Source organism: Bubalus bubalis, chromosome 5 (genome assembly GCF_019923935.1).
Source record: "Bubalus bubalis isolate 160015118507 breed Murrah chromosome 5, NDDB_SH_1, whole genome shotgun sequence".
Lineage (NCBI taxonomy): Eukaryota > Metazoa > Chordata > Mammalia > Artiodactyla > Bovidae > Bubalus > Bubalus bubalis.
The window spans coordinates 125,460,203-125,482,252 of NC_059161.1; the positions used below are offsets into that span (position 1 = coordinate 125,460,203).

Genomic DNA, 22,050 nt, shown 5'->3' on the forward strand with positions numbered 1-22,050 from the left:
ACTTGAATCTCACTCTTGAGTTGGTAACCAGGCATATGGTTAATTAATACCCTTAGAAATTGAGGCAGAAGTTCTGTGAGAGCATAACCTTAAAAACCAAACTGGGGTGGGGGACTCCAGGAACATTTCGTCGGTCTCGAAGACCTCTTAGTCTGCAAGAAGAAAAGACAAGGTCCCAAATAAAAGGCCCGGGGCATTGATCCTACACACAAAATAAAGGGTGGAACAATAAACAGCTGGCAGCCTGTTCTACAGGACCTGGCTAGCGACACCCGAGTGGGGTATGTCGCAGAGCATGCTGGGGATTGTAGTCGGGGACATTCCCGTAGCATCGCCCACCAACCGAGCTCCCAAGGAGCCTCAATGGGGGGCTGCAGCTCCACCGCCGCCTCCCGCTAGAGACCCGGCCGGAGATAAGGCTGGGTCCACCGTTTCGGAGTTTCCTAGAGCAACGAGGAGAGGGAGGGAGACTTCGCAGTTACCCTGGAGACGCGCTCCAGCCCGCCCCTAGCAGCGGGATGCCCTAGATGTCCTTATTAGGACAAGAGACTAAAGGGGGCGGGGCCCATCTGAAGGCCGGCGGCAGGCTCCTTATAAGGCAGTGTCGGGCGGGAGGCGGGAGTGTGGAGCGTGATAGCGGGTGAGAGATCGGGGCTGGGCGGGGCTTGAAAGGGCGGGCCTGGAGCCCAGGCGCTCGCCTCTCCGCTCCGGTTCGGCCCCCGATCTGCATCTCTCCACTTCCGGAATAACCCCTGACGGCTGCTCTAACTCACTGAGTAGACTCGGGCTCAACTGGACCCCTGTGGATGGTTTCTATGTTAACCTCCCTGAGGGTCCCCCACCTCCAACGAGTCACAAAAGCGATGAAGTGTTTTCCTTTGTCCGAGCTTCTTACTCCCAGGCTGCCACCCCGAATCCAACAACGTGCACATTTCAGCCCCTCTCACATCCCCCGATGGCTGGTGGTGGTTTAGTCGCTCAGTCGTGTCCCGACTCTTGAGACCCTATGGACTGTAGCCCACCAGGCTTCTCTGTCCATAGTATTCTCCAGGCAAGAATACTGGAATGGATTGCCATTTCCTTCTCCAGGGGATCTTCCTGACTCCAGGGATCGAACCTAGGTCTCCGGCACTGCAGGCCGATTCTTTACCGACTGAGCCCCCGATATCTAGCCCCTCCTATTTGTTCCCTTTTTACTTGTTCTCTGTCCCCTATTCCCTGTCCTCCAAGCTTTGAAGGCCTTCCCTGCGTGTCCCCGGCTTCACAGCCCTCCCCCATAGCCCAGGGTGGAGGAGCCTAAGCTCAAGATAGATAACCGTTTCCTCGAAGGGTTCTTCAGTTCCTCTTGAGTTACCTTTGTGTCCTCATTCCCTGTACCCATTCTTAAAGTTCCTCCTACAAAACTACCTGCACGCATTTTTTCCCCAACCTGTAAGGCGAGTGCGGAGAAAAAACGAGCCAAGTTGTCTACACGGTCCTCCGCTATAGCGAGACTGAAATCACCTCGGTACGCGCCGCCCCAGCCAGACCTCCCAGCAACAGGGGGCGCTGTCCACATTGCCCCCCTCCTTCCCTGCACAAAGAGGACAACCCCTCGCTCTGAAATCTGTGGTGAGAGGAAGAGGCGGGTCAAGGCCTGGTAAAGGAGGAGGGGCGCGTCCAAAAGGCTGGTCCTGTCCGGGAACGGCAGGAGGGCGAAAGGTGGTAGATACAGCGATCGGTATCAACCATTTAAGAGTAGTATAGGGGCGGGGAGGGCGGCAGAAGGCTGTCCTCTGGTTAATGCCCCGCGTGGGACCACGTGATTAGAGCGGTCCTGCCCTCCTCCGCCGGAACCAGCTGTTTGAATCCCGTCTCCAGAACTAGCAGCATCTCAGTCCTACCGGCGTGAGGCGCCAAGGACCCGCCCTGCGGCTCATGGCTGCGCCCGTCCGGCTGGGCCGGAAACGCCCGCTGCCAGTTTGCCCCAACCCTCTCTTCGTACGCTGGCTAACCGAGTGGCGGGACGAGGCAGCCAGCAGAGGGCGCCGCACGCAATTTGTGTTTCAGAAGGTGGGTTCTGGCCGGGCCGGATGGGGAACAGGTGCAGGCCGGGACGAAGAGCCAGGCCCATCCTGACCCAATCCTGTACCCCCTACCCCCGCCAGGCGCTGCGCTCCCTCCGGCGGTATCCACTGCCCCTGCGCAACGGCAAGGAAGCTAAGATCCTCCAGCACTTCGGAGACGGGCTTTGCCGTATGCTGGACCAGCGATTGCAGCAGCACAAAGCATCAGTAGGTGAGTGCTGGGAGGATTCGGTAATCCCCTGAGCCTCCCCCAGGTGCAGCTTTTGTACCCACCCAGGATACCTTGGCTTCATCTGTCTATTCCAGTTCAAGTTGCTCTTTGACCTGGGGCTAGTGGCTCTTTCAGAGCCCGACCACTCTCACCAACCACTTGAGCTGGCAGCATCCTACCTGCTGGATTTCCGGGTCCGGGGTTGACGCTCTTTTCCTCCCACAGGTGACCATGCCCCCTGTTCACCATCCGGAACCAAGAGCCCAGCCCGGGAAAGGCCACCTGCTGAAGTCCAGGACCCTTCCATGCCAGTGAGGAAGGAGCAGGGGGAGTAGAGGGGAAAGCAGGAACACCAGGAGTAAGATTTTTCTGGCTTGGGGGACTTAGCTGTGCTGGGTCCTAATCCCACCTGGCTCTGGGCAACTTAGTTTTCTCATCTGTAGATGTGGATAGTGACTTATAATACAGTCAGTTGAGAGAGTTCCATGATCAAGCCATTCAGGGTGCTAAGCCCAGTAAGTTGTAGAATTTACTGTTGAGTCTTCTTGCCTTACCTTCTCTGTCCTATGCTAGAACTGAGGCTGGGCCAGGTAGATTACACCCCCACCCCAACCCCATCCCCTGAGACTGTCCACCGAATCATCGCAAGTTTTCAAGAGATTATCCTGTCATGTGGCCTGTGTGACAAATTAGACAGTTACAAACTAGTTGCAAAAACTAGAGAGACAGCTGAGTGACTTGTGTTGTGCTTAGTCTTTCAGTTATGTCCAACTCTGTGACCCCGTGGACTGCAGCCTGCCAGGCTTCTCTGTCCGTGGGGATTCTCTGGGCAAGAATACTGGAGTGGGTTGCTGTGCCCTCCTCCAGGGGATCTTCCCAACCCAGGGATCGGAGCCAGGTCTCCCACATTGCGGGCGGATTCTTTACCATCTGGGCTGCCAGGGAAGCCCCGCCGAGTGACTTGCCCAAGGTTATTTAACCTGCTGAGATAGGACCTGAACCTCAGCTCTGCCAGTGAATCTGTCTACAACAGCTGGTTGGTTTTGGGTTCAACCCCCACCCTGTACCTTTCAGGTCCCAACCCAGCTCAAAGCAGGAGGCCCTGGCAGCTATTGGCCAGCCCGGCACTCGGGAGCACGTGCAGTCCTGCTGCAGCTGTACAGGGAGCACCTGGTGAGTGCCTGCCAAGCTGGGAGTCGGGGAACTGAGGCGGTGGGCCTGCTGCTCGGGCAGTATGTTGGTTATGCTTCTGTCTTGGTTACAGAATCCTAGCGGCCAGGGCTTCCTCACCAAGGAGGAGCTGTTGCAGAGGTGTGCCCCAAAGGTTCCCAGGGTAAGCACAGCAGGGAGAAGGGAGCCAAGTGGCTCTGGATCTGACCCTGAGCACTCCAGAAGCTGCCCTTTGGAGAAAGCAGCGGCATAGGGCACGGGGAGTGGGCACATGGTAGACCTGGGAGCTCTCTAAGGGTCTCCTCCCCTATGAACAGGTGGCCCCTGGAAGTGCTCGCCCCTGGCCAGCCCTCCGTTCCCTCCTCCACAGGAACCTGGTCCTCAGAACACACCAGCCAGCTAGGTGGGGCAAACTCCCGGGGTGCGGGAGGCAGGGCGGGGGAGCAGGCATGCCGTGCTGAGGGTGGCTGTGCAGTCAGAGATGTGCTTGTTGTCAACTTGAGGAACGGCCTGGGCAGGTCCAGGGGAAGCTGATCTGGGGGCGAGAACTCGGCCAGAAGGAGGGAGGTTGGGGAGCCCCAGGGCTTGTTTGTAAAAGGTCGCCAAGGTGGGTGAGGCCAACGTAGCTGGGGGGCCAGCAGGAGAGCCTGCCAGGCATGAGTGAAGAAGGGAGATCTGTGTTCTTCTCCACCCGCCAGGTATTCACTGACCCCGCAGGGTCTGGAGCTGGCCCAGAAGCTGGCTGACTCAGAGGGCCTGGGCTTGCTGAATGTGGGCAGCGGGCCGGAGGAGCCCCCTGGGGAGGAGCCTGAAGTGCCAGAAGCGGCTTCCGCTGAGCTGTGAGGAGGAGGGAATGAGGGGGAGGAGAGGGGAGTAGGAGGGGTCCCTGAAATGAGGCTGAGACCCCACCCTCCCTCCAGCGGCTCCATCTGAGCTGTGGTTGCCCCGCCTTCCACGGGTTAGGGGAACAGCAGCCCTGGCCTGGCTCAGGCCAATGCCCACCTCTTCTCCCTGGTAGTGGTGCCAGCGAAGGGAGCGTCCAACAGCCCCCGCTGGAGCTGGGGCCCGGAGAGTACAGGGTGTTGTTGTGTGTGGACGTCGGCGAGACCAAGGGGTGAGCGAGGTAGGCCTGGTGAGGGAGAAGGTCGGGGGGTGATGGCCGACGCTGACTTGGGCCTCCCACGTGCAACTCCAGGGCGGGCCACAGGCCAGAGCTGCTCCGAGAGCTGCAGCGGCTGCACGTGACACACACGGTGCGCAAGCTGCACGTCGGGGACTTCGTGTGGGTGGCCCAAGAGACCAGTCCCAGAGACCCAGGTAAGGGGTGTGGACAGGCAGGTGGAGGCCAGAGGCAGGGCGTGGTGGGTGACGGGCTATGAGCTAACAGGACCCTTCTTGGCCTCTGGGCAGCACAACCTGCAGAGCTAGTCCTGGACCACATCGTGGAGCGAAAGCGGCTGGACGACCTGTGCAGCAGCATCATCGACGGCCGCTTCCGGGAGCAGAAGGTCTGTCACGGGGCTCACTGCCCCCGCCCGCTTGGGGGCACTTCCGGGTGGTCTCCAGGCAGAGCTCCTGCCACTCCAGCCACATCCCTCTCGAGCTGGTCCAGGGTGGCCTGAACTCAAACTCCCTTGGGCCCCTCTGGGCACACAGTAGGTGTGCAGGGTCCCTGGGTGGAGCTGAGGAGCACGTTAAGAACCCCAGGGGGTCCAGCTCCTGCAGCCCAGAGTTGACAAGGCTCTCCTCTCCAGGACGGGGCTGCAGGGGCTGTGTCTCCGTGCTGGCTGCTGGGCTGACCCCACAGTGAGGCCACACGTAGGCCAAGGGAGGCTTGAGGGGGATGGGCATCACTCAGATGGTGGTGGGGCTTTCCACGGGAGAGCAGCAGCGTGAGCCAGGGTGTGGAGGCCCCTGTGAGGCAGGTGGAGAAGCTTGGGAGGATGACGTGGTGGGTGAAATGGTGGGACCAGGGTCTCGTGATGCTTTTGAGGGTGACGTGATGGACACCTAGCGTATGAGCATCCAGGCCTGACCTGCCCGACCCCCGTCTGCCTGCCCAGTTCCGGCTGAAGCGCTGTGGCCTGGGGCGCCGAGTGTACCTGGTGGAGGAGCACGGTTCTGCACGCAGCCTCAGCCTCCCCGAGAGCACACTGCTGCAGGCTGTCACCAACACCCAGGTGAGCCGGGAGGGCGGGCTGGGCCAGTAGGGAGCCTGCGGTCTGTAGCTCTGCTCAGGAGCTGCCTCCTCCCTTGGCTCCCCTTCCCCAGGTCATCGACGGCTTCTTTGTGAAGCGCACAGCGGACATTAAGGAGTCAGCTGCCTACCTGGCCCTGCTAACACGGGGCCTGCAGAGGCTCTACCAGGTGAGCAGACTCCACCAGGCACTGTCTGCTCGCCACCGGCCCCTCACCTGGGTGCTGTGCTCCCGCGAGGAAGGCGAGCAGACTGAGCTCCCTGGTCTCAGGCTGGCTCCCTGAGGCCTGGGGTGGGGCAAGGCCTGGCTGCTGGTGTCCCCTAGAGCTCTGGCCTGGCCTCAGTCCCCTCTTCCCTCAGGGCCACACCCTCCGCAGCCGCCCCTGGGGCACCTCTGGGGACCCTGAATCAAAGGCCGGGCCCTCCCCAAACCCTCTCTGCTCACTCCTCACCTTCAGCGACTTCAACGCGGGAGCCATGAAGAACAAGGTGCTGCCTCTGCCCAGCCCCTCCTCCTCCCAGGCTCCAGCCCTCTGCCACTCCTGACGCAGCACTGCCCCCACTGCAGGCCCAGTCTGTGCGGGACGTGTTTGCCAGGCAGCTCATGCAGGTGCGCGGGGTGAGCGGGGAGAAGGCGGCAGCCCTGGTGGCTCGGTACAGCAGCCCTGCCAGGTAGGTGCTCACAGAACCCCTGTCCTCTGCTGTCCCCCGCATCCCGCCTCTCAGCATGGGCATCAGTTCAACCGGTGCCTTGTGGGTGGTTGGGTGCTATGAGGGCTGGACTGACCCGCTGACACCTGAAGAGTTCATGGAGGTCAGGTGGTGAGGAAGACAGAGCCACCCAAGACCAGACAGAATCTTGGGCATTGGGGTGGGGGGCAGACCTGGCCATGTAGCAGAGAAGGCTTCCTGGAGGAGTGGGTGGACCATGAAGACTGGGCCAATAACAGCCATTCTGGGGAAACATTTGCAGGAGCATGAAAGGAGGGTGAGCAAGATGGAGCAGGGCCTTGAATGCCGGGTTCAGAAGGGCGGCGGTGGTCCTGACTCCTCCCACCCAGGCTGACCCCTTCTAGCCTGTCTCCCGTGATTCTGGCCTGAGCCACTCAGGGTGGGCCAGCAGTCAGCCGTTGTCAACACTTAGAAAATCAAACTCCCCATCCCGCCCTCAGCTTACTGGCTGCCTATGATGCCTGTGCCACCCCGAAGGAACAGGAAATGCTGCTGAGCACCATTAAGTGTGGGCCGCTGCAGAGGTGAGGGCAGGAGGCAGAGCCTGCAGGGGGTAGGTGGGCTGCGGGCACCCTCGCCCAGGGCCTGACTCTTACCTGCCTCTCTCTTTGCACAGGAATCTGGGGCCCGTTCTGAGCAGGACCTTGTCACAGCTGTACTGCAGCTATGGCCCCCTGACCTGAGCTATGTATGCCACAAGACAGACCCCCATCTTCCCAGACTACCCGGTCTTTTAACCAGAATCTTCGGGCTACAGTAAAAATCTTAAGTGTTTGCATTTTTATGTGTTAGAAGGAGATACCAAGCCCCAGGGGTCTTGAAAGATGTCCAGGAACTGGGGAGACTGTCATGTCCGGTTTTTAAAACTGAGCTCCTTGGGACCCTTGGGGTTCCCTTCCAGAGCACGGCTAGGGAGATGGGAGTCAGTGAGGTGTTGCAATGTTGAATCTAGTTCATGTCATCAGAGTTCTCTGATCAAATAAAATTTCCTTTGATGAGAAGTTCTGTAGCTTGGAAAAGAAAAGTTTATAAAGCGCTAACAATCCAGTGGCCTCATTTTATGGATTGGAACACTGAGACTCAGAGCTGCTAGGATTTCTCCCAACTGATAGTTTGAGGCCAAGCTGGGATTGAAACCCAGGGCCTCCTGGCACTGTCTAGAGCAGGATTCTTCAGGCCCGCTGCAGACCAGCCAAGTCCAAGTTTCTGGGCTGGGGCCTGGAGTCTGCAGCCTCGTTACCTCCTTGCTTCTTGGGTGATTCTGGTGCCCATGGTATGTAGGCCAGTCCCAGCCTTGGGGTTGCAGCTCCCAGCTCCTGTCAATGGGGCCCTTCAGCCTGGGCAGAAACACGCCCCGCCTTTAGGTGGACGTGGCCCGCCTCCCATGAGTCTGGCCTTTCCCCACTCTGGGGTTCACTGCAGCGTGGCCCCCCCACCTCAGCCACCAGAACTCCTTCTTTCTCCCTTTATTGCCTTTCTCTCTCTACTACCCTTCACAAGAGCATCTTCCCTTATAGCAGAACACAGTCATCCCTGAGCCCCAGGCTCCTCAGCTACAGAGAACCTCCCCTTCCCTGAGGGCCCCCCACCCACCCCTCAGAAGGTGTAGGCCCCCACGAAGACGGTGAGTCTCAGTACAGAGCTGGCCCGGTAGCTCATGAGGGAGTTCATGGTGACCATCTCCAGGTCCAGCACGTACTCCCGGGGACCTGTCACAGGCCGCGCGAGGACCAGCATGGCGCTGACATTGTTGATTTGCTGCAGGGTACAGTGGGTGGGGGGGACACGTGGATTGCATCAACGTACACACCAGAATCCTACCCCTGCATCACCTCGCTGCCCCGCATCTGGCACCCACAACCAGTTGGCTGCACAGTGCCCCGGCTGCCTGCAATCCCAGGCCCTCATCCAGCTCTCTGACCCCCTTGACATCTCTGCACCCTGCCCCCAAGAAATACCCTCCTGGTGCTCTGCCCGCCCTTTGCAGCTAGTTCTTTTGTCAACCATGGTCAGCTGATGATTCAAGGCCCAGGATGAGATTCTTGGGAACAGTGGGGTCTTTGGTAATCTGGGGCAGGTAGACTCACCTTCAAAACACTCAATTCCAAAACTTGAAAGCCAGCACTGGTACCAGACAAAGCCTATGGCCCTCACTGTGAGTCACATCTGAACCTCTCCCTCCTCAGCTCCACCAGCCCAGAGCTGGAGTCTTAGGCCCCAGGCCCTGTACTAGCCCCTGCTGCCTCTCTCCCTCCAAGACCCAGCTCCACTTGCCTGCCTTCCCACACTCTGCTGCATCTGTTACCTCCAGCCTCTCAAGCCAGTCCCTTATCCTAAGGGTGAAGCAATCCAAGCTGGATACACAGACCAGTGCAGGGACTTAAACCCCAGCGTCCAAGTGCCTTGCTAGGGTTGCATTTAACTATCTGTAGTTTGTACCAATTTATAACACTCCTACCTTTCTACAGAAACTGACCCCTGGGGTTAGGGGGGACTTTCAGAGGAGAGGCAGGGTATGGTGGCATAGTTGAATCTTCCACTTAAAGTTTCCTGGAACTCAAGTTGGAGATTATACAAGTCCCACCCCACTTGAGGGGTGGGGTTAGGGAGAGCCTTACCCTAATGTAGAAGTCTCCCTGCGAGTTTCCAGCACGGATCTGAAAGGCATTGTAGGCACCAGGGTAGACGGAGGTTGCTTGGATTTGGAACACGTCCGCTGGTACGCTCCGCTCTGAGGTGATGCTCATATAGCGGTGCACGATGGATGAGGGCTGCTCCCGGCACAGGGGGTTGGAGGCCGGACAGAGACAGCGACTGGAGACCCCAAGATGGGGACACGAATGAGGTTCTAGCCCATCCCTCAAATTTGGCCCACCCCCCAAAATCAAGGATCTTCCCACTCCTGCTAGAACAGCATGTGTGGTTTAGTCACGAAGGACTACAACTCCCATCAGCTTTCAGGACTTGCCAGTCCAAATAGGTGCCAGGCAGCCGCAGAGCTCTCTGGGAGTTGTAGTTTCTCCCGTGGCCTGGCGTGGCATTGACTCACTTGTCGGACACCTGGACGTAAGGCTCCACACAGCGGTTGGTGTCCACACAGCGGTAGCCCCCGTGGAAGTTGACACAAGTCTGGGCCTCAGAGCACTGGTGTGCACCCGACTCACACTCGTCAATGTCTGTGCCGGGGGACAGGGGCTGGAACCCAGATACCGGGCCACCAGCTCCTCACACCCCCCTGCCCACTCTACCCGGGCAACCTGTACCTTGGCACAGGCGCGTGGCCAGCAGCTGATAGCCCTGTGGACAGTGGCAGGAGAAGCGGCCCGGCTCGTTGACACAGCGGTACTGGCAGAGGTAACTGGAGTAGCTGCACTCATCGATATCTGAGGGAGGGTGGGGCTGAGGACAGGGCCGGGGCGGCCTCCTAGCTCCGCCCCACCTGGGCTCATCCAGAGAGCCTGGCCCCACATTAGGCTCAGGACAAGAAGAGGCAGAAGAGATCAACTCTGCAGCTCAGCAGGGGACAGAGGGTTCAAGAAAGGAGTGCCCAGGGGACTTCCCTGGTGGTCTGGTCGTTAAGAATCAGCCTGCCAATGCAGGGGACACAAGTTCGATCCCTGGTCCAGGAACTAAGACCCCACATGCCCTGGGGCAACTGAGCCCATGTGCCACAACGTGTGCCCTTGCACCCTAGAACCTGTGCTCTGCAACAGGAGAAGCCATCACACAACAAGAAGCCCATGCACCAGAACTAGAGAAAGCCCTGGCACAGCAACAAAGACCCAGCGCAACCAAAAATAATTTATTTTTAAAAACGCGTTTTTCAGTGCAGGGGACGTGGGTTCGATTCCTGATTAGGGAACTAAGAACCACGGAGCAAGTAAGCCAGCGGGGCTCAACTACTGAGCCCATGCACCACAGACCCCAGTGCTGCCAAAAGTAAAAAAAAAAGACTGCCCCACTCACAGACCTGTCTCTGCCCCAAGACTAAAATGATACTAAATGAGAGAACTGGGAATCTAGAGGTTTGGCTTTAAATCCTACTGATTGAGGAACCTCGGTTTCCTTTCAGTAAGTAAGTGGATCAGGCCGGATGAGCCCTTGACGCACCCCAGACTGCTCTGGGTTTCAACACTTTGCCCAATTCCTGCAAACCTACGATCCACCCAAGCGACAATCACCTCCTGCCAAATGTGAGCAGCGCAGGCAGGAGCCAGGTTTTCTCCTCTGTGCCCTTTATGCTGCCCGGCACTGAGCCAGGCACCAGTGGGGCTTTAACTTGGCAGCAAAGCACAAAGCTTAACAGAAACAGGGTACATGGCTAGTTGATGGAGAGAGAGCCCTGGCCGCACCTCAGCCCAGCTATGTGACCCTGGGCAAGTCACTCAACCTCTCTTCGTTGAAATATTTTATCTTATTCTTTGTAATTATCCCCCCAAAAAACTTGAGGGAAGTATTAATGTCAATTTGCAGAGAAGGAAAAACTCATATTTATTTCATAGGATGTGATATAAATACTTTGGCCACCTGATGTGAAGAACCGACTCATTGGAAAAGGCCCTGATGCTGGGAAAGATTGAAGGCAGGAGAGAAGGGGGTGACAGAGGATGAGATGGTTGGATGACATCACCGGCTCAACGGACATGAGTTTGAGCAAGCTCCAGGAGACAGTGAAGGGTAGGGAAGCCTGGCATGGGATTGCAAAAAGTCAGACACAACTTAATGACTGAACAAGAAGAAGAACAATCTCACAGGATTGTTGGCAGACTGCACAGGGCAGGTTCTCAATAAATGCTAATTCACTTTGTAAAACTTTGTCGCTGCTTAGGACAGTATAAGGTCTTGACTGTTGTCGTTTTCTCACTTAATTCTCAAGACAACCCATTCTACAGAAGAAGAAATGGACTCAGAGAGAAGAGTGACTTGCCCTGGTCCAGGATTTGCACACATATCAGCCTGACTCCCAGGGAGGGGGTGCACCTCCATCTTTGCTCAATCTCTCTACCGAGCTTCAGTGGGGACCTAACTGCTCCCCTCCATGCCTTCCCCAAGTTCTGGTGGGCAGCTCTGCAGTTGCCTTGCCACCTGCTGGGGTAGAGTACCCAGGAGGCACATGGGTGCTGGGTGGATGGGACATTAGAGGCATGAAATGGAGGGCTGTGTGGCAAGAGGCTGGCATGACACAGGGCCTGGGGAACCAGCAGAGACCAGTGGAGACCAGTAGGGAACCAGTGTCAGGGGTGGAGCGCTCACCACTGCAGGAGAAGCCATCCCGGTGCAGCTCATAGCCCTGGTGGCAGCGACATAGGAAGGTCCCATAGGAGTTGAAGCAGCGCTGCTCACACGGAGCCCCCATGTCACATTCGTTCACATCTGGGGGTGCCAGGAAAATAGGGGAGAGGTGAAAACCAAGGAGCAGCCCAGAGCTCCCACTGCACCTGGGCTGATCAGGAAGGGAGTTCCCCCACCTCACACCCCTCTGCCCAGGACCCTGAGCCTGGCCCAGCCCAGCCTCACCCACACAGGAGCGGTTGTTGGGCCCCAGCTGGAAGCCCGGCTCACACTGGCAGCGAAAGGAGCCAGGCAGGTTCACGCAGCGGTGTTGGCAGTAGCGGTACCGACACTCGTCTATATCTGGGATGCAGGCAGGGGAAGGACAGTGGAGGGCAGAAGTCAGGTGCCACCCAAGCCAGCTGGGACCCTGCCTCATCACCCACCGTCTTGCCTGAGTCTGGGGGGCTGGGCCGGGCCAGATCAGGCAGGACTCACACACTACACGCATACAGCTCTCTGTGTCTGGTGGCTCAGGCAGAGGTGGCAGGGGGCGGGGGTGAAACCTGGGGGTGGGTTGGAATGGGGGTCAGGTGTTGGGGTGAGAGCCAGGCCACAGGCCCAGACTCACCCACACACTCGGGCCCAATCTTGCGATAGCCGTCGGGACAGGTACACTGGTAGGACCCAGGCAGGTTATGGCAGTCCTGGCTGGGGCGGCAGTCGTGCAGGGCCTGGGCACACTCGTCCACATCTGCAAGACACACCACTCAGCCCCCGCCTGGGAGCCCATGCACCACCCAACATGACAAGACTCCTCCACGTGGGAGGACACAGGTCGGGTACCACTCACATGAGTGTGTGGGTGACTGACACCCCCAAAACAGGAACATGTGGACCCATCACCCAACAGCACAAATAAGAGTTTACTAGCCTTGAGCTAAAGAGAAAGGCACCCCTAAGCTGGGAGACCCCAAGTCAGGGATACATAGGACAAAGCCCTGCCCATACTCCCAGGGGCACTGATTCCAGGGCCTTTCTCCAAGGTCCGTGCCTCCCAGGGGTGGGGTCCAGACCCAGAAAGGCCAGAGCAGAGGCCAAGGGGCAGAGCTCTCACACAGCATCTGCAGCAGTCGAGGTGGGGGTCCCACAGGAGGGGCTGGGAAGGACAGGCACAGGAACTGGGACCACCTGTGGCAGGTAAGGACCTGGGCAAGGGTCTGGATGTTATCCCAGTGCCCTGAGGAGGCTTTTGAGCAAGGGAGGAACATGAGGTATGAGTTTTTAAAAGGAAATTCTAGACACCTGTTAGAAAGATTGGCAGCCTACTCACCCACGCAGTGCTCTTGCTCATCAGGCTCATAGCCCGGGAGGCAGGGGTGGGGGTGTTCAGCAGGGGGCACAGGCGGTGGGGGTCCCTCTCCATGCAGGTCATTGATGACAGCAGCCGAGCGGGGCAGGCACAGGTAGCCCCCGTAATGGTTGATACATTTCATTTCCCCCTTGCAGGCCTCAGGAATGGTCAGGCACTCATTTACATCTGCAGAGAGGGGCCTGCTGGGCACAGCCAGTCTCCAAGGGTGGACCGTGGAGGGCAGGGGAGGCAGGAGCCCAGCTCAGCCTGCTCTAAGCTGTGTGATCCGGCAGGGCCTTCCCTTTCTACTCCACAAGCTAAGGCTGCCTGCCCCGGACCCCTTCTTGGGGCCTGCCAGGGCTGATGATGGGGCAGCTGTTCCCCTGGTCACCCCCATTCTCTTGCCCACAAGAGGGTCTCTATCCCTCCCCGAAGCCTCAGCCCCGACTCAGCCTAAGAGTAATGTGCAGGCCTCCTGACGGCGCCCCCGCCCCGCACTGCTCGCCCAGGGCCGTGATGGTGCAGAGTGAGATAGCAGAGTGATCAGATGAGGTGTCCAAGAACCAGTCCTGTGGTCAGCGCCCTGTTGGTCTCTGGACTCTAGAGGGTGGGGGGGGGAGGGTGCCCCGGGTTTTTCTAAGGGGGAGGGGCCTGGATGGCTTCTCCACCCCGAGCCAAGTTGGCCCCCTGAGAACCACAGCAGGTGACGTACGGCCAGGCAGAGCTGGGCAGGGGACAGCCACAGGGCTCCTGCAGCCGCTCTAGGAGCTGGGCTTTGTGATCCCCTTTCCGGTTCTCTGGGGCAGGTTGGCCCCCAAGCATACTCACCCCTGCAGTGCTGGCTGTCAGGGTCCCACTCATAGCCATCTGTGCATTCCTACAAGGTGAACCAGAGGTGGCCAGTAGTCACCCCTGGTCCCCTCTAACTGACCAGGCCGAGACCAAGGCCCAAGGCGGGCCACCCTCCCGGCCTGCTCCAGACAATAGCCCCAGCTGCTCCACCAACCAAGGGAGGGCACAATCTTCCCCAGCAGCAGCCACCCCAGGATCCTGGCCTCGGTGTCCCTGCCCAGCCCAGCCCAGGCCAGCGGCCCCACTGTCCCCACCGTGTAGCTGTCGGGCTCCTCGGAATCCTGGGGAGACGCTGCCCCCAAGACCAACAGCAGCAGCGCCCAGAGCAGTAGAGACCCGGGGAGGCAGGAGGCGAACGGGAGCATCCTGGGGCTGGGAGGTGGTGGGCAGGGGTCAGGGCGCCTCTGCCACAGCAACTCCCAAACCCTGTGCCCCTGCCGCCTCCCGCCCGGGACCCCGCTTAGGGCCCCGGAGCCTCCCTGGACCGAGGACCCACTCCTCGCGCGGGCCGGGGTTCAGGGCCCACTCGCTTGGGGCCGCCCCGCCCCCGCCCGGTCCCCCTGTGGCTCCAGCCGGGGAGCGCGGGCCTCTCGGCTCCTTGCTGACGCCGACTCGGCCTAGACTGCTGGCTTGCGCCCTCCCCCCATGGACGGCCACTCACTTGGGCCCGCGACGGCCCCGCGGCCCACGGCTCCGGCGGCTCGGCTGGCTTCGGCAGTGCCTGCGGCAGACGGACAGGCGGACGGCGCAGCTCCCTGGACGCGCGGCCCCAGGAAGCGCCCCCCGCCCGCCCGCCCGCCGCGGCGCGGCCCACCCCGGCGCCTCCGCCCGCCCCTCAGCGGATTCCTGAGCCCGCGCCAGGGGGAGGGACCCCGACCCCCCGCTTCTCCGCCCCCGGCCGGCCGCAGGCCCCCACCCGGTCCCCCGCAGCGCCGCCCGGAGCCTCCTCCCGGCGCCTGGCCAGGGTCCCCCAGCGCTCGATCCTGGGGGCATTGGTCCTGATGCCAGGGCCCCGGCTCACTTAGGAGTCTGCAGGCTTTCACTGTGCGCACCCCCAAAATGTCATCCTGCGCACCTAGACCCTACCTAATCTGTGCCCCAGGAATTCTTGGGGACCCACACCTCAGTGCCGGGGGCCCCAGACTCTGCGCCTCCCAGAATGTCACCCTGGCCACCAAATAATCCTGGGACTTCCGGATTCTCACTCTGCACCCTCCGGAATGTGATTCTGGACACCTGGACAGTCAATCTGGAAATACCAAAACTTCGTCCAGGGTTCCCAGACCCTAGCCCTAAGAACAGATGCTCCCGGGTCCAGAACTGTCCATCTTGGTCCCTTCTCCCCTCCATCCCCAGGGCTGTCGTCAGCCAGGCGGTCCCTTCACTCCAGAACGGCCTCCTCCGAGTCCTCAGTCCGCGAGACTACATCAGTTTGGGGCGGGGGCGGCAGTTCACATTTGGCCCAGAATGAATGGAAGCCCCTAAGAAGGCGGGCAGGGCTGAACTTGGGCGTGCTGGACGCCAGGGTCCGGGTCCGGTGCCCTCGCCTTCCTGGCCATCCTCCCGCCAGCGTCCCCCCTACCCACACATCCCGCCTCGAGTCCCCGGGTTTCTGCCTACTCCCGAAGCAGCTGGAGAGCCCTAAGGGGCGGGGTTTGGGCGGAGCTGGCTCCCAGGAAGGGGCGGGGTCTTGCCCTGCCCACGTCTCAGGGCGGGGCCAGACGGGAAAGGGCTGCGTGTCCAGGGATTTCCCTCCTGGAGGCAGGCGGCGTGCGGGAAATGCCGAGTCCTCGGTTACCTTTCCCACCCCTGTTTATCCTCACAGTCACCCCCATTAGCAGCCCTGTCCGTTGAGTAGGAGAGGACGTGCCGGTGGGTCCTAGGATGAGCCTTCAGGATTCAGTATGAACTGCAGAGCACCCTCCCACCTCCAAATTCTTCCCAGCCACCACCACCCGCCAGGGGTGGGGGAGAGGAGGCTAAAAATAATAAGTCTTTAAAACCCAAAAGACAGTAACAAGTGCTGGAGAGGGTATGGAGAAATTGGAACCCTCACACTATGAGTGGGAATGTAAGATGGGGTGGCTGCTGTGGAAAACAGTCTGGCAAGTCCTCAAAAATGTTAGTACATGACCCAGCAATTTCACTCCTAGGTGTATATACACAGGGGGATTGAAAACATATGTCCACACACACACACACAAATCTGTACACAGTGTTCATAGTAACACTATTCGTAATTGTTGAAAATATAGAACCAAAGGAATGTTCATCTATTGATGAAAGGAGAAACAAAAAATGACGATAGAACATTATTCTGCCATAAAAAGGAATGAAGTACTGATATGTGCCACAACATGGATGAATCTTGAACATGACATCAGTTGAAAGAAGCCAGACACAAAAGGCCACATATTCCATTTTTATGACACAACCAGAATAGGCAAATCTGAAAAACAAACTAGTGATTGCCAGGGAAGAGGAGAATGTGAGAACGATTTCTGATGGGTATGGGATTTCTTTTGGGATGATGAGAATGCTCTGAAATTAGAGTGGTGATGGTTGCACAGTTATGCAAATACATGAAAAATCACTGAATTATCTAAACACTTTAAAATGGTAAATTTTATGGTATGTGAATTATACCTCCATAAAACTATTTTATTTATTTATTTAGACTGTGCTGGGTCTTCACTGCTGCTGGAGGGCTTTCTCTAGTTGCAGTGAATGGGCTTCCCACTGCGGTGGCTTCTCTTGTTGCAGAGCACAGGCTCTGTACACAGGCTTCAGTAGTTACAACTCCCAGGCTCTACAGCATAGGCTCAATAGCTGTGGCTAATGGGCTCAGTTGCCCTGCAGCTTGTGGGATCTTCCCAGACCAGGAATTGAACCTGCATCTCCTGCATTGGCAGGCAGATTCTCAACTACTGGTCAAGCAGGAACCTAAAGCTGTTATTTTAAACCTCCAGCTCTGGGGGTGACGGGGGGCCCTTAGTCATAGGTCACACATGGCTAAAACCAGCGTGGGACACATGACTGGGAACTAGAATCATGGAGCCAGGTACCCTCCTGCAGATAATCTGCCTACTGCATTTTTTCAATTTATTTACTTATGGCTGGGCTGGGTCTTTGGTGCTGCGTGCAGGCTTTCTCTCTAGTTGCAGTAAGCTGGGCTTCTCTTCTTTGTGGTGTACGGGCTTTTCATTGAAGTGGCTTCTCTTGTTGCAAAGCACAGGATTCACGTGCACAGGCTTCAGTAGTCGCAGTACATGGGCTCAGTAGTTTTGGCTCCCAGGCTCTAGAGCACAGGCTCGGTAGATGAGGTTCACAAAGTTAGCTGTTCCTCTGCATGTGGCATCTTCCTGGATTCCAGGGATTGAACCCATGTTCCCTGCATGGGCAGGCAGATTCTTATCCACTGAACCACCAGGGAAGTCCTCTACTGCGTTTTAATAAAGTCAGCATCATTCTCTTCTTTTTTTTCCCCAGGGGAGACCCTTGGCTTACTACATGGTTCGCGTGTGTTGGGGATCAAAAAAGGGATCACAAAAGGGTCCCTTTTGTGCAGCAAAAAGGGACCTCATGGCTTTGGGAAGATTCCCAATGAACGAAGAAATGAGGTAATCAGCACATGAATGAATGGATCCCTTCCCCTGGCTCCCAACCCCATGGAAACCCCAGAAAACCAGTTCTTTTTCTCGCCTGTCTCTGGTCTTGGATGCTGGTTCTCAGACTGAAGGTCCATGTGAAAGCCCCCGAACCCAAGAACCCACTTCAAGGCACAAGTGACAGGTGCTAACACCCCTGCCCAGGCCTCAGCCTCCGGCCTGGCTCTGTCTGAGGTGCCAATCCTGCTATCTTCCTGCTCCCTGAAGCCCATTCACATACCTCTTCCCGTCCCCAGACTGTGACAAGAATGAAGAACAGAGGAGGTCGTAGCTGCCACTTGCTGTCTCCTGGACCCTGAACTTTTCTCGTTAACAAAAATGACTAATCACTAAGCCAGCAAATCCCCCCTGAGCCAGCTCTGCATGCAGCCCCTTCCTGGGTGCTGAGGATACAAGCAAGGCAGACACATCCGGTGTGCGCACAGCGGGGACTCAAGGGACTGCAGGTTATACCACAGGATAGGTGAGCTTCTTGGAGGTGACTCCTGAGCTGACTGAGCTTTGTAGTAGGATGAGCAAGAATGCTTCCTGGGGGGTACTGACCACCATTTACACCCCCCCATCATTAGGGCCTGTGGCTCCCATAGCCCTGTTTCCCCTTCCAGGCACCAATGGCCCTATATTGTCACTGCCCACTTAGCATCTGTCTCCTCCTGTCCCCTTAAGGCCAGATCCATCTCCACATCCTTAGGACTGCCCAGGACAGGGTTGGCAGAGAGCCTCTGCTGAATAAAGACAATAGGTAGAGTGGGGTACTGGCAGGCAGGGGCCGTGCTGAGACAGAAGCCTGAAGCCCTCTTATGTATGTGTGTGTGTGTGGGGTCCTCCTCCCCTTCCTGACCTGGTTTCCCTTTTGTGGTTTCTCCAGCTCCACCCTCTAAGCCCCTCTACCTTGGTCTGCAGTTTCCTGCCCCAGACACTCTAGTCTGCCGCATCATGGCACCAACTGTCCATCTCTCCTGCCTCCTGGCCCTGCTGGTGGCAGGCCTGGCTCAAGGCATCAAGGATTCCCTCAGGGGCCAGGTAAGTGTCCCCAACTTTCTCCCCATGTCTGGGGCTCACCCCGGCAGAAACAGGGGTTTGTTCCTATTTCTCAGAGGGAGTAACTGAGACTGAAGGGATGATCCATGTGCTCAGGCCCACACAGGGAGAAAAGCGGGTGAACCGGTTGCTCCCCTAGTCCAGTCCCAGCTCGGGTGGGAGCTGAGGTGTGGTCCCCGCCATGACTCCTCACCTCACCCCCTCCCCACTGCTCTTTTTACACCCCCCGCCCCCCACCCTGCACCGCCACCCAGGACCCAGGTCCCCAGCCGCTGGAGCTGAAAGAGGTCTTCAGATTGTTTCAGATGCAGTACAACCGGAGTTATCCAAATCCAGCAGGTATGCCGGGGCACATGTGTCCCCAGTCCAAACCCCTGCTCTCATCTAACAGACAAGTACATTCAGGCTCAGGGTGGGGAATGCATTTGGCCAAAGCCACTCAGAAGGACAGTGACGTGGGGCTGAGAGTGTACTCCCTGGTTTCCCAAACAAGCGGGGACGGGATCCTCCTTGGCTACGAACCTGGAGGGAGGTGGTAGCTGTTGGGGGTTTGACTGGTCCGAGAGGATCGTCACGTCCAGAGCCACTTTCCTGTGACTGCAGCAGAAGACTGCTAGTCATCCAGCAAGCAGCCAGGGTTACCCATTTTGTGGATTCCCTCTCCCATGCGTTGCCAGCCCTGTTCCTGCCCTCTGAATCTCATCTCCCATGGGGGAGGTCCGTGGGCACCTTTCAGCCTGACTTCCTGTGCCAGGGACTTGTACCCCAACCCTCCCCTGCCATGTTCCAGCCACAGACTTGCGGCCAGAGGTGTGAAGTAGAGACAGAGATGACCTGGCAGGAAGTCGGTCTCTGACCACCCACCTTTCCCTTGTCACTAGCCTTCCAACCTTTCACTTGGCTTCTTCTCCAGGTGGGCAGATACTCTCTACCTGCCTTCAATGAAACCCCAACCGTAGGGGCCCTGGGGAGCCACTTCCTTGGTCCAGGTGTCTGTAGCGGGGTCTGCAAGGACCATAGGAAAGGAGCCAGTGCTTACCTGGGAGAGTGTGGGTGGAAAGCCAAACTGGTGGCCGCTTCCTGTCTCTGGGGGCTTGCGAGCCAGCCTAGGACAACCTCCTTTTGGTCTAGAGTACGCCCGCCGCCTGGACATCTTTGCCCAAAACCTGGCCAAGGCTCAGCGGCTGCAGGAGGAGGACCTGGGCACGGCTGAGTTTGGGGTGACTCAATTCAGTGACCTCAAAGGTACTGGACTCCTGGCAATGAGTGGTAGGCGGGGAAGCAGGATCTTCCCCAGCAGATACCAGGCTGACTTGACTTCTGTTCCCCAGAGGGACTCCCGAGCTGGGGGTTTGCCCTGAATTCAAGATCAGGGCAGGAACTCTGTGGAGGCCTGGGCGGTAGCCCAGCTCACAGAGACACCAGGTGCAGGGCTGTGCACCCCAGCAAGGAACCTGGCCTCCCTCTAGGCCTCAGGGTCCTCATCTTTCTGCCTCCAGGGGCATTACAGGGACTCAAATGGCTCAGGATGTGGATGGCTGGGGTGGGAGGCAGGATGTGGGGGGAGGGGTCAAAACAGTGAACTTCATGGCCCCATGTGTCCCCAGAGGAGGAGTTTGTCCAGCTTTATGGAAACCGGGTGGCTGGAGAGGCCCTCGGTGTGAGCAGAAAGGTGGGGTCTGAAGAGTGGGGGGAATCACAGCCCCAGACCTGTGACTGGCGAAAAGTTGGCCCCATCTCACCCATCAGGGACCAGGTATCTGCCTCCACCCCAAGCCCAGCAGCCTGGCCCAGTCCAGCCCCAGGGCGGGGGCGGGTCGGGGGGTGCGTGGGGGGCGTGGGGAGGCGGGGAGGAGAGGGCCTGCAGTCTTTACCCGCCTCCACTGCCGCCATCCTTTCCGCACTAGCGAAACTGCAACTGTTGCTGGGCCATGGCGGCAGCGGGCAACATCGAGGCCCTATGGGCCATCAAGTTCAGACACTTCGTGGAGGTCTCCGTGCAGCGTATGGCTGGGGGCAGGGGCGGGGGTGGGGGCCAAAGGAGGCGGGGGTGCCTGAGGCCTGGGCACACACATTGTCCCTTCTGGCACCAGAGCTGCTAGACTGTGACCGCTGTGGGAACGGCTGCAGGGGTGGCTTCGTCTGGGATGCGTTCCTCACAGTCCTCAACAACAGTGAGTGCCTGGCTGCTCCGGGCAGTCATGGCGGGGGGAGGATGGGGCAGGTACTGTTCCCGAGCTGAACTGAGCCTCCTCCTGGGCCTTGCTTATCTCTAGGTGGCCTGGCTACTGAGAAGGACTATCCATTCAATAGGAGTGGCAAAACCCACAGGTGCCTGGCTAAGAAGTACAAGAAGGTGGCCTGGATCCAGGATTTCATAATACTGCAGGCCTGCGAGCAGAGTGCGGGCACAATGGGGACACGGGTGGGCACAGGGGGGAGACGGACAGGGACAGACGGACCAGGACAGACAGGGCTATAGACAGAGACAGAGGCATCTCTGGGGGTGGGGGCTAGAGGGTGGAAAAGAGGAAGAGATAGATAGAGATGCCCATGAGCCGGGAGCAGGGGATGAAGGAGTGGCAGGGCTAGATGGCACCTTCCACCCCCAGGCATTGCCAGGCACTTGGCCACCGAAGGCCCCATCACCGTGACCATCAATATGACGCTACTGCAGGTGAGATAAGGTAGGGAATGGGGTGGGGCGGGGGGTGCATATAGGGGAGGTGGCCCCAGACTCGGCCTCTCTGCCCCTGCAGCAATACCAGAAGGGTGTGATCAAGGCCACACCTACCACCTGTGACCCCACACAAGTGGATCATTCTGTCCTGCTGGTGGGTTTTGGTAAAACCAAGTCGGTGGAGGGGAGGCAGGGGAAGGCGGCCTCATTCGGATCCTACGCACGCCCTCGCCACTCCATGGCATACTGGATCCTGAAGAACTCCTGGGGGCCTCAGTGGGGTGAGGAGGTGAGTGTAATCTACTGGGGGCGGACAGGGCAGGACAGACCTCTCCCTGCTGTCTGGCGCTGATGGGCCCTAACTTCTTAGGGCTATTTCCGGCTGCATCGAGGGAGTAACACCTGTGGCATCACCAAGTTCCCGGTCACCGCCAGAGTGGACAAACCTAATAAGCGGCAGCAAGTCTCTTGCCCTCCCTGAGGCTGCCTGAAGTCTCTTGCCCTCCCTGAGGCTGCCTGGCTGCCCCTTGGCTCTCTCCTGCTGTGCCGGTTACCTTCCCTTGCCACCTGCCCCAAGGCTTTTGCCTAGTTCCCCAGTATTCTTGCTGGGGATTGAATAAAGCAGACAAGACCCCTGTCTTTGGAGTGGTCACGGCTGGGGTGGGGAAATTGATGGGGAGCGAGTAGATACCGTTCTCCGACATGTTCCTGTCCCTGTGCGGTCAATGAACACATACATCCTCATACACCATAACACCCAAAGAGACGTACGTGTGCAACGGGCACACACTTCCATACGCGGACCCAT

The 22,050-nt window shown here is 58.4% G+C and overlaps 3 protein-coding genes across 6 annotated transcripts; 2 read left to right on the plus strand and 1 right to left on the minus strand.

The window, feature by feature from the left end:
- Positions 1-1,611: 1,611 nt before the first annotated feature.
- MUS81 (MUS81 structure-specific endonuclease subunit) lies at positions 1,612-7,377 on the plus strand. Of its 2 annotated transcripts, none has more exons than XR_003109670.2 (16): positions 1,612-2,052; positions 2,148-2,277; positions 2,503-2,588; positions 3,352-3,450; positions 3,542-3,610; positions 3,765-3,850; positions 4,146-4,286; positions 4,466-4,561; positions 4,643-4,764; positions 4,858-4,955; positions 5,511-5,627; positions 5,719-5,814; positions 6,103-6,133; positions 6,213-6,316; positions 6,817-6,900; positions 6,993-7,377. XR_003109670.2 is itself a non-coding variant. In XM_006056443.3 (16 exons), the coding sequence occupies exons 1-16, from the start codon at positions 1,918-1,920 to the stop codon at positions 7,057-7,059; spliced, it is 1,659 nt and encodes a 552-aa protein (XP_006056505.2). In that variant the 5' UTR covers positions 1,614-1,917; the 3' UTR covers positions 7,060-7,377. The 2 variants fall into 2 exon arrangements, 1 of the variants encoding a protein (XP_006056505.2); XM_006056443.3 differs by having other exon boundaries at positions 1,614-2,052; positions 6,005-6,133.
- A 1-nt stretch (position 7,378) lies between these two features.
- Positions 7,379-14,674, minus strand: EFEMP2 (EGF containing fibulin extracellular matrix protein 2). 2 transcript variants are annotated; one of them, XM_025286681.2, is made up of 12 exons: positions 14,515-14,674; positions 14,108-14,225; positions 13,830-13,878; positions 12,981-13,187; positions 12,279-12,401; positions 11,894-12,010; positions 11,630-11,749; positions 9,640-9,759; positions 9,426-9,552; positions 8,995-9,190; positions 7,970-8,134; positions 7,379-7,692 (listed from the first exon to the last, which is right to left on the minus strand). In XM_025286681.2, the coding sequence occupies exons 2-11, from the start codon at positions 14,216-14,218 to the stop codon at positions 7,973-7,975; spliced, it is 1,332 nt and encodes a 443-aa protein (XP_025142466.1). In that variant the 5' UTR covers positions 14,219-14,225; positions 14,515-14,674; the 3' UTR covers positions 7,379-7,692; positions 7,970-7,972. The 2 variants fall into 2 exon arrangements, with proteins under 2 accessions (XP_025142466.1, XP_025142465.1); XM_025286680.2 differs by having other exon boundaries at positions 7,379-7,713.
- Positions 14,675-18,417: 3,743 nt separating this feature from the next.
- CTSW (cathepsin W) lies at positions 18,418-21,879 on the plus strand. 2 transcript variants are annotated; one of them, XM_025286683.3, is made up of 10 exons: positions 18,418-18,544; positions 18,817-18,901; positions 19,673-19,807; positions 20,170-20,318; positions 20,470-20,566; positions 20,656-20,736; positions 20,839-20,964; positions 21,175-21,239; positions 21,322-21,531; positions 21,613-21,879. In XM_025286683.3, the coding sequence occupies exons 1-10, from the start codon at positions 18,458-18,460 to the stop codon at positions 21,721-21,723; spliced, it is 1,146 nt and encodes a 381-aa protein (XP_025142468.2). In that variant the 5' UTR covers positions 18,418-18,457; the 3' UTR covers positions 21,724-21,879. The 2 variants fall into 2 exon arrangements, with proteins under 2 accessions (XP_025142468.2, XP_025142469.2); XM_025286684.3 differs by having other exon boundaries at positions 19,694-19,807.
- The last annotated feature ends 171 nt before the right edge of the window (positions 21,880-22,050 follow it).

Excerpts from the sequence above, each read along its gene's own strand:
- MUS81 (XM_006056443.3), top strand. The coding sequence starts at position 1,918 with ATGGCTGCGCCCGTCCGGCTGGGCCGGAAACGCCCGCTGCCAGTTTGC. Across the intron at positions 4,287-4,465 it reads GAAGCGGCTTCCGCTGAGCT|TGGTGCCAGCGAAGGGAGCG; the intron begins GTGAGGAGGAGG and ends TCTCCCTGGTAG. Across the intron at positions 6,901-6,992 it reads AAGTGTGGGCCGCTGCAGAG|GAATCTGGGGCCCGTTCTGA; the intron begins GTGAGGGCAGGA and ends CTCTTTGCACAG.
- EFEMP2 (XM_025286681.2), bottom strand. The coding sequence starts at position 14,218 with ATGCTCCCGTTCGCCTCCTGCCTCCCCGGGTCTCTACTGCTCTGGGCG. Across the intron at positions 12,011-12,278 it reads GATTGGGCCCGAGTGTGTGG|ATATAGACGAGTGTCGGTAC; the intron begins GTGAGTCTGGGC and ends CCTGCATCCCAG. Across the intron at positions 8,135-8,994 it reads AGGGAGACTTCTACATTAGG|CAAATCAACAATGTCAGCGC; the intron begins GTAAGGCTCTCC and ends TGTACCCTGCAG.
- CTSW (XM_025286683.3), top strand. The coding sequence starts at position 18,458 with ATGGCACCAACTGTCCATCTCTCCTGCCTCCTGGCCCTGCTGGTGGCA. Across the intron at positions 20,319-20,469 it reads TCTCACCCATCAGGGACCAG|CGAAACTGCAACTGTTGCTG; the intron begins GTATCTGCCTCC and ends TTTCCGCACTAG. Across the intron at positions 20,737-20,838 it reads CCTCACAGTCCTCAACAACA|GTGGCCTGGCTACTGAGAAG; the intron begins GTGAGTGCCTGG and ends GCTTATCTCTAG.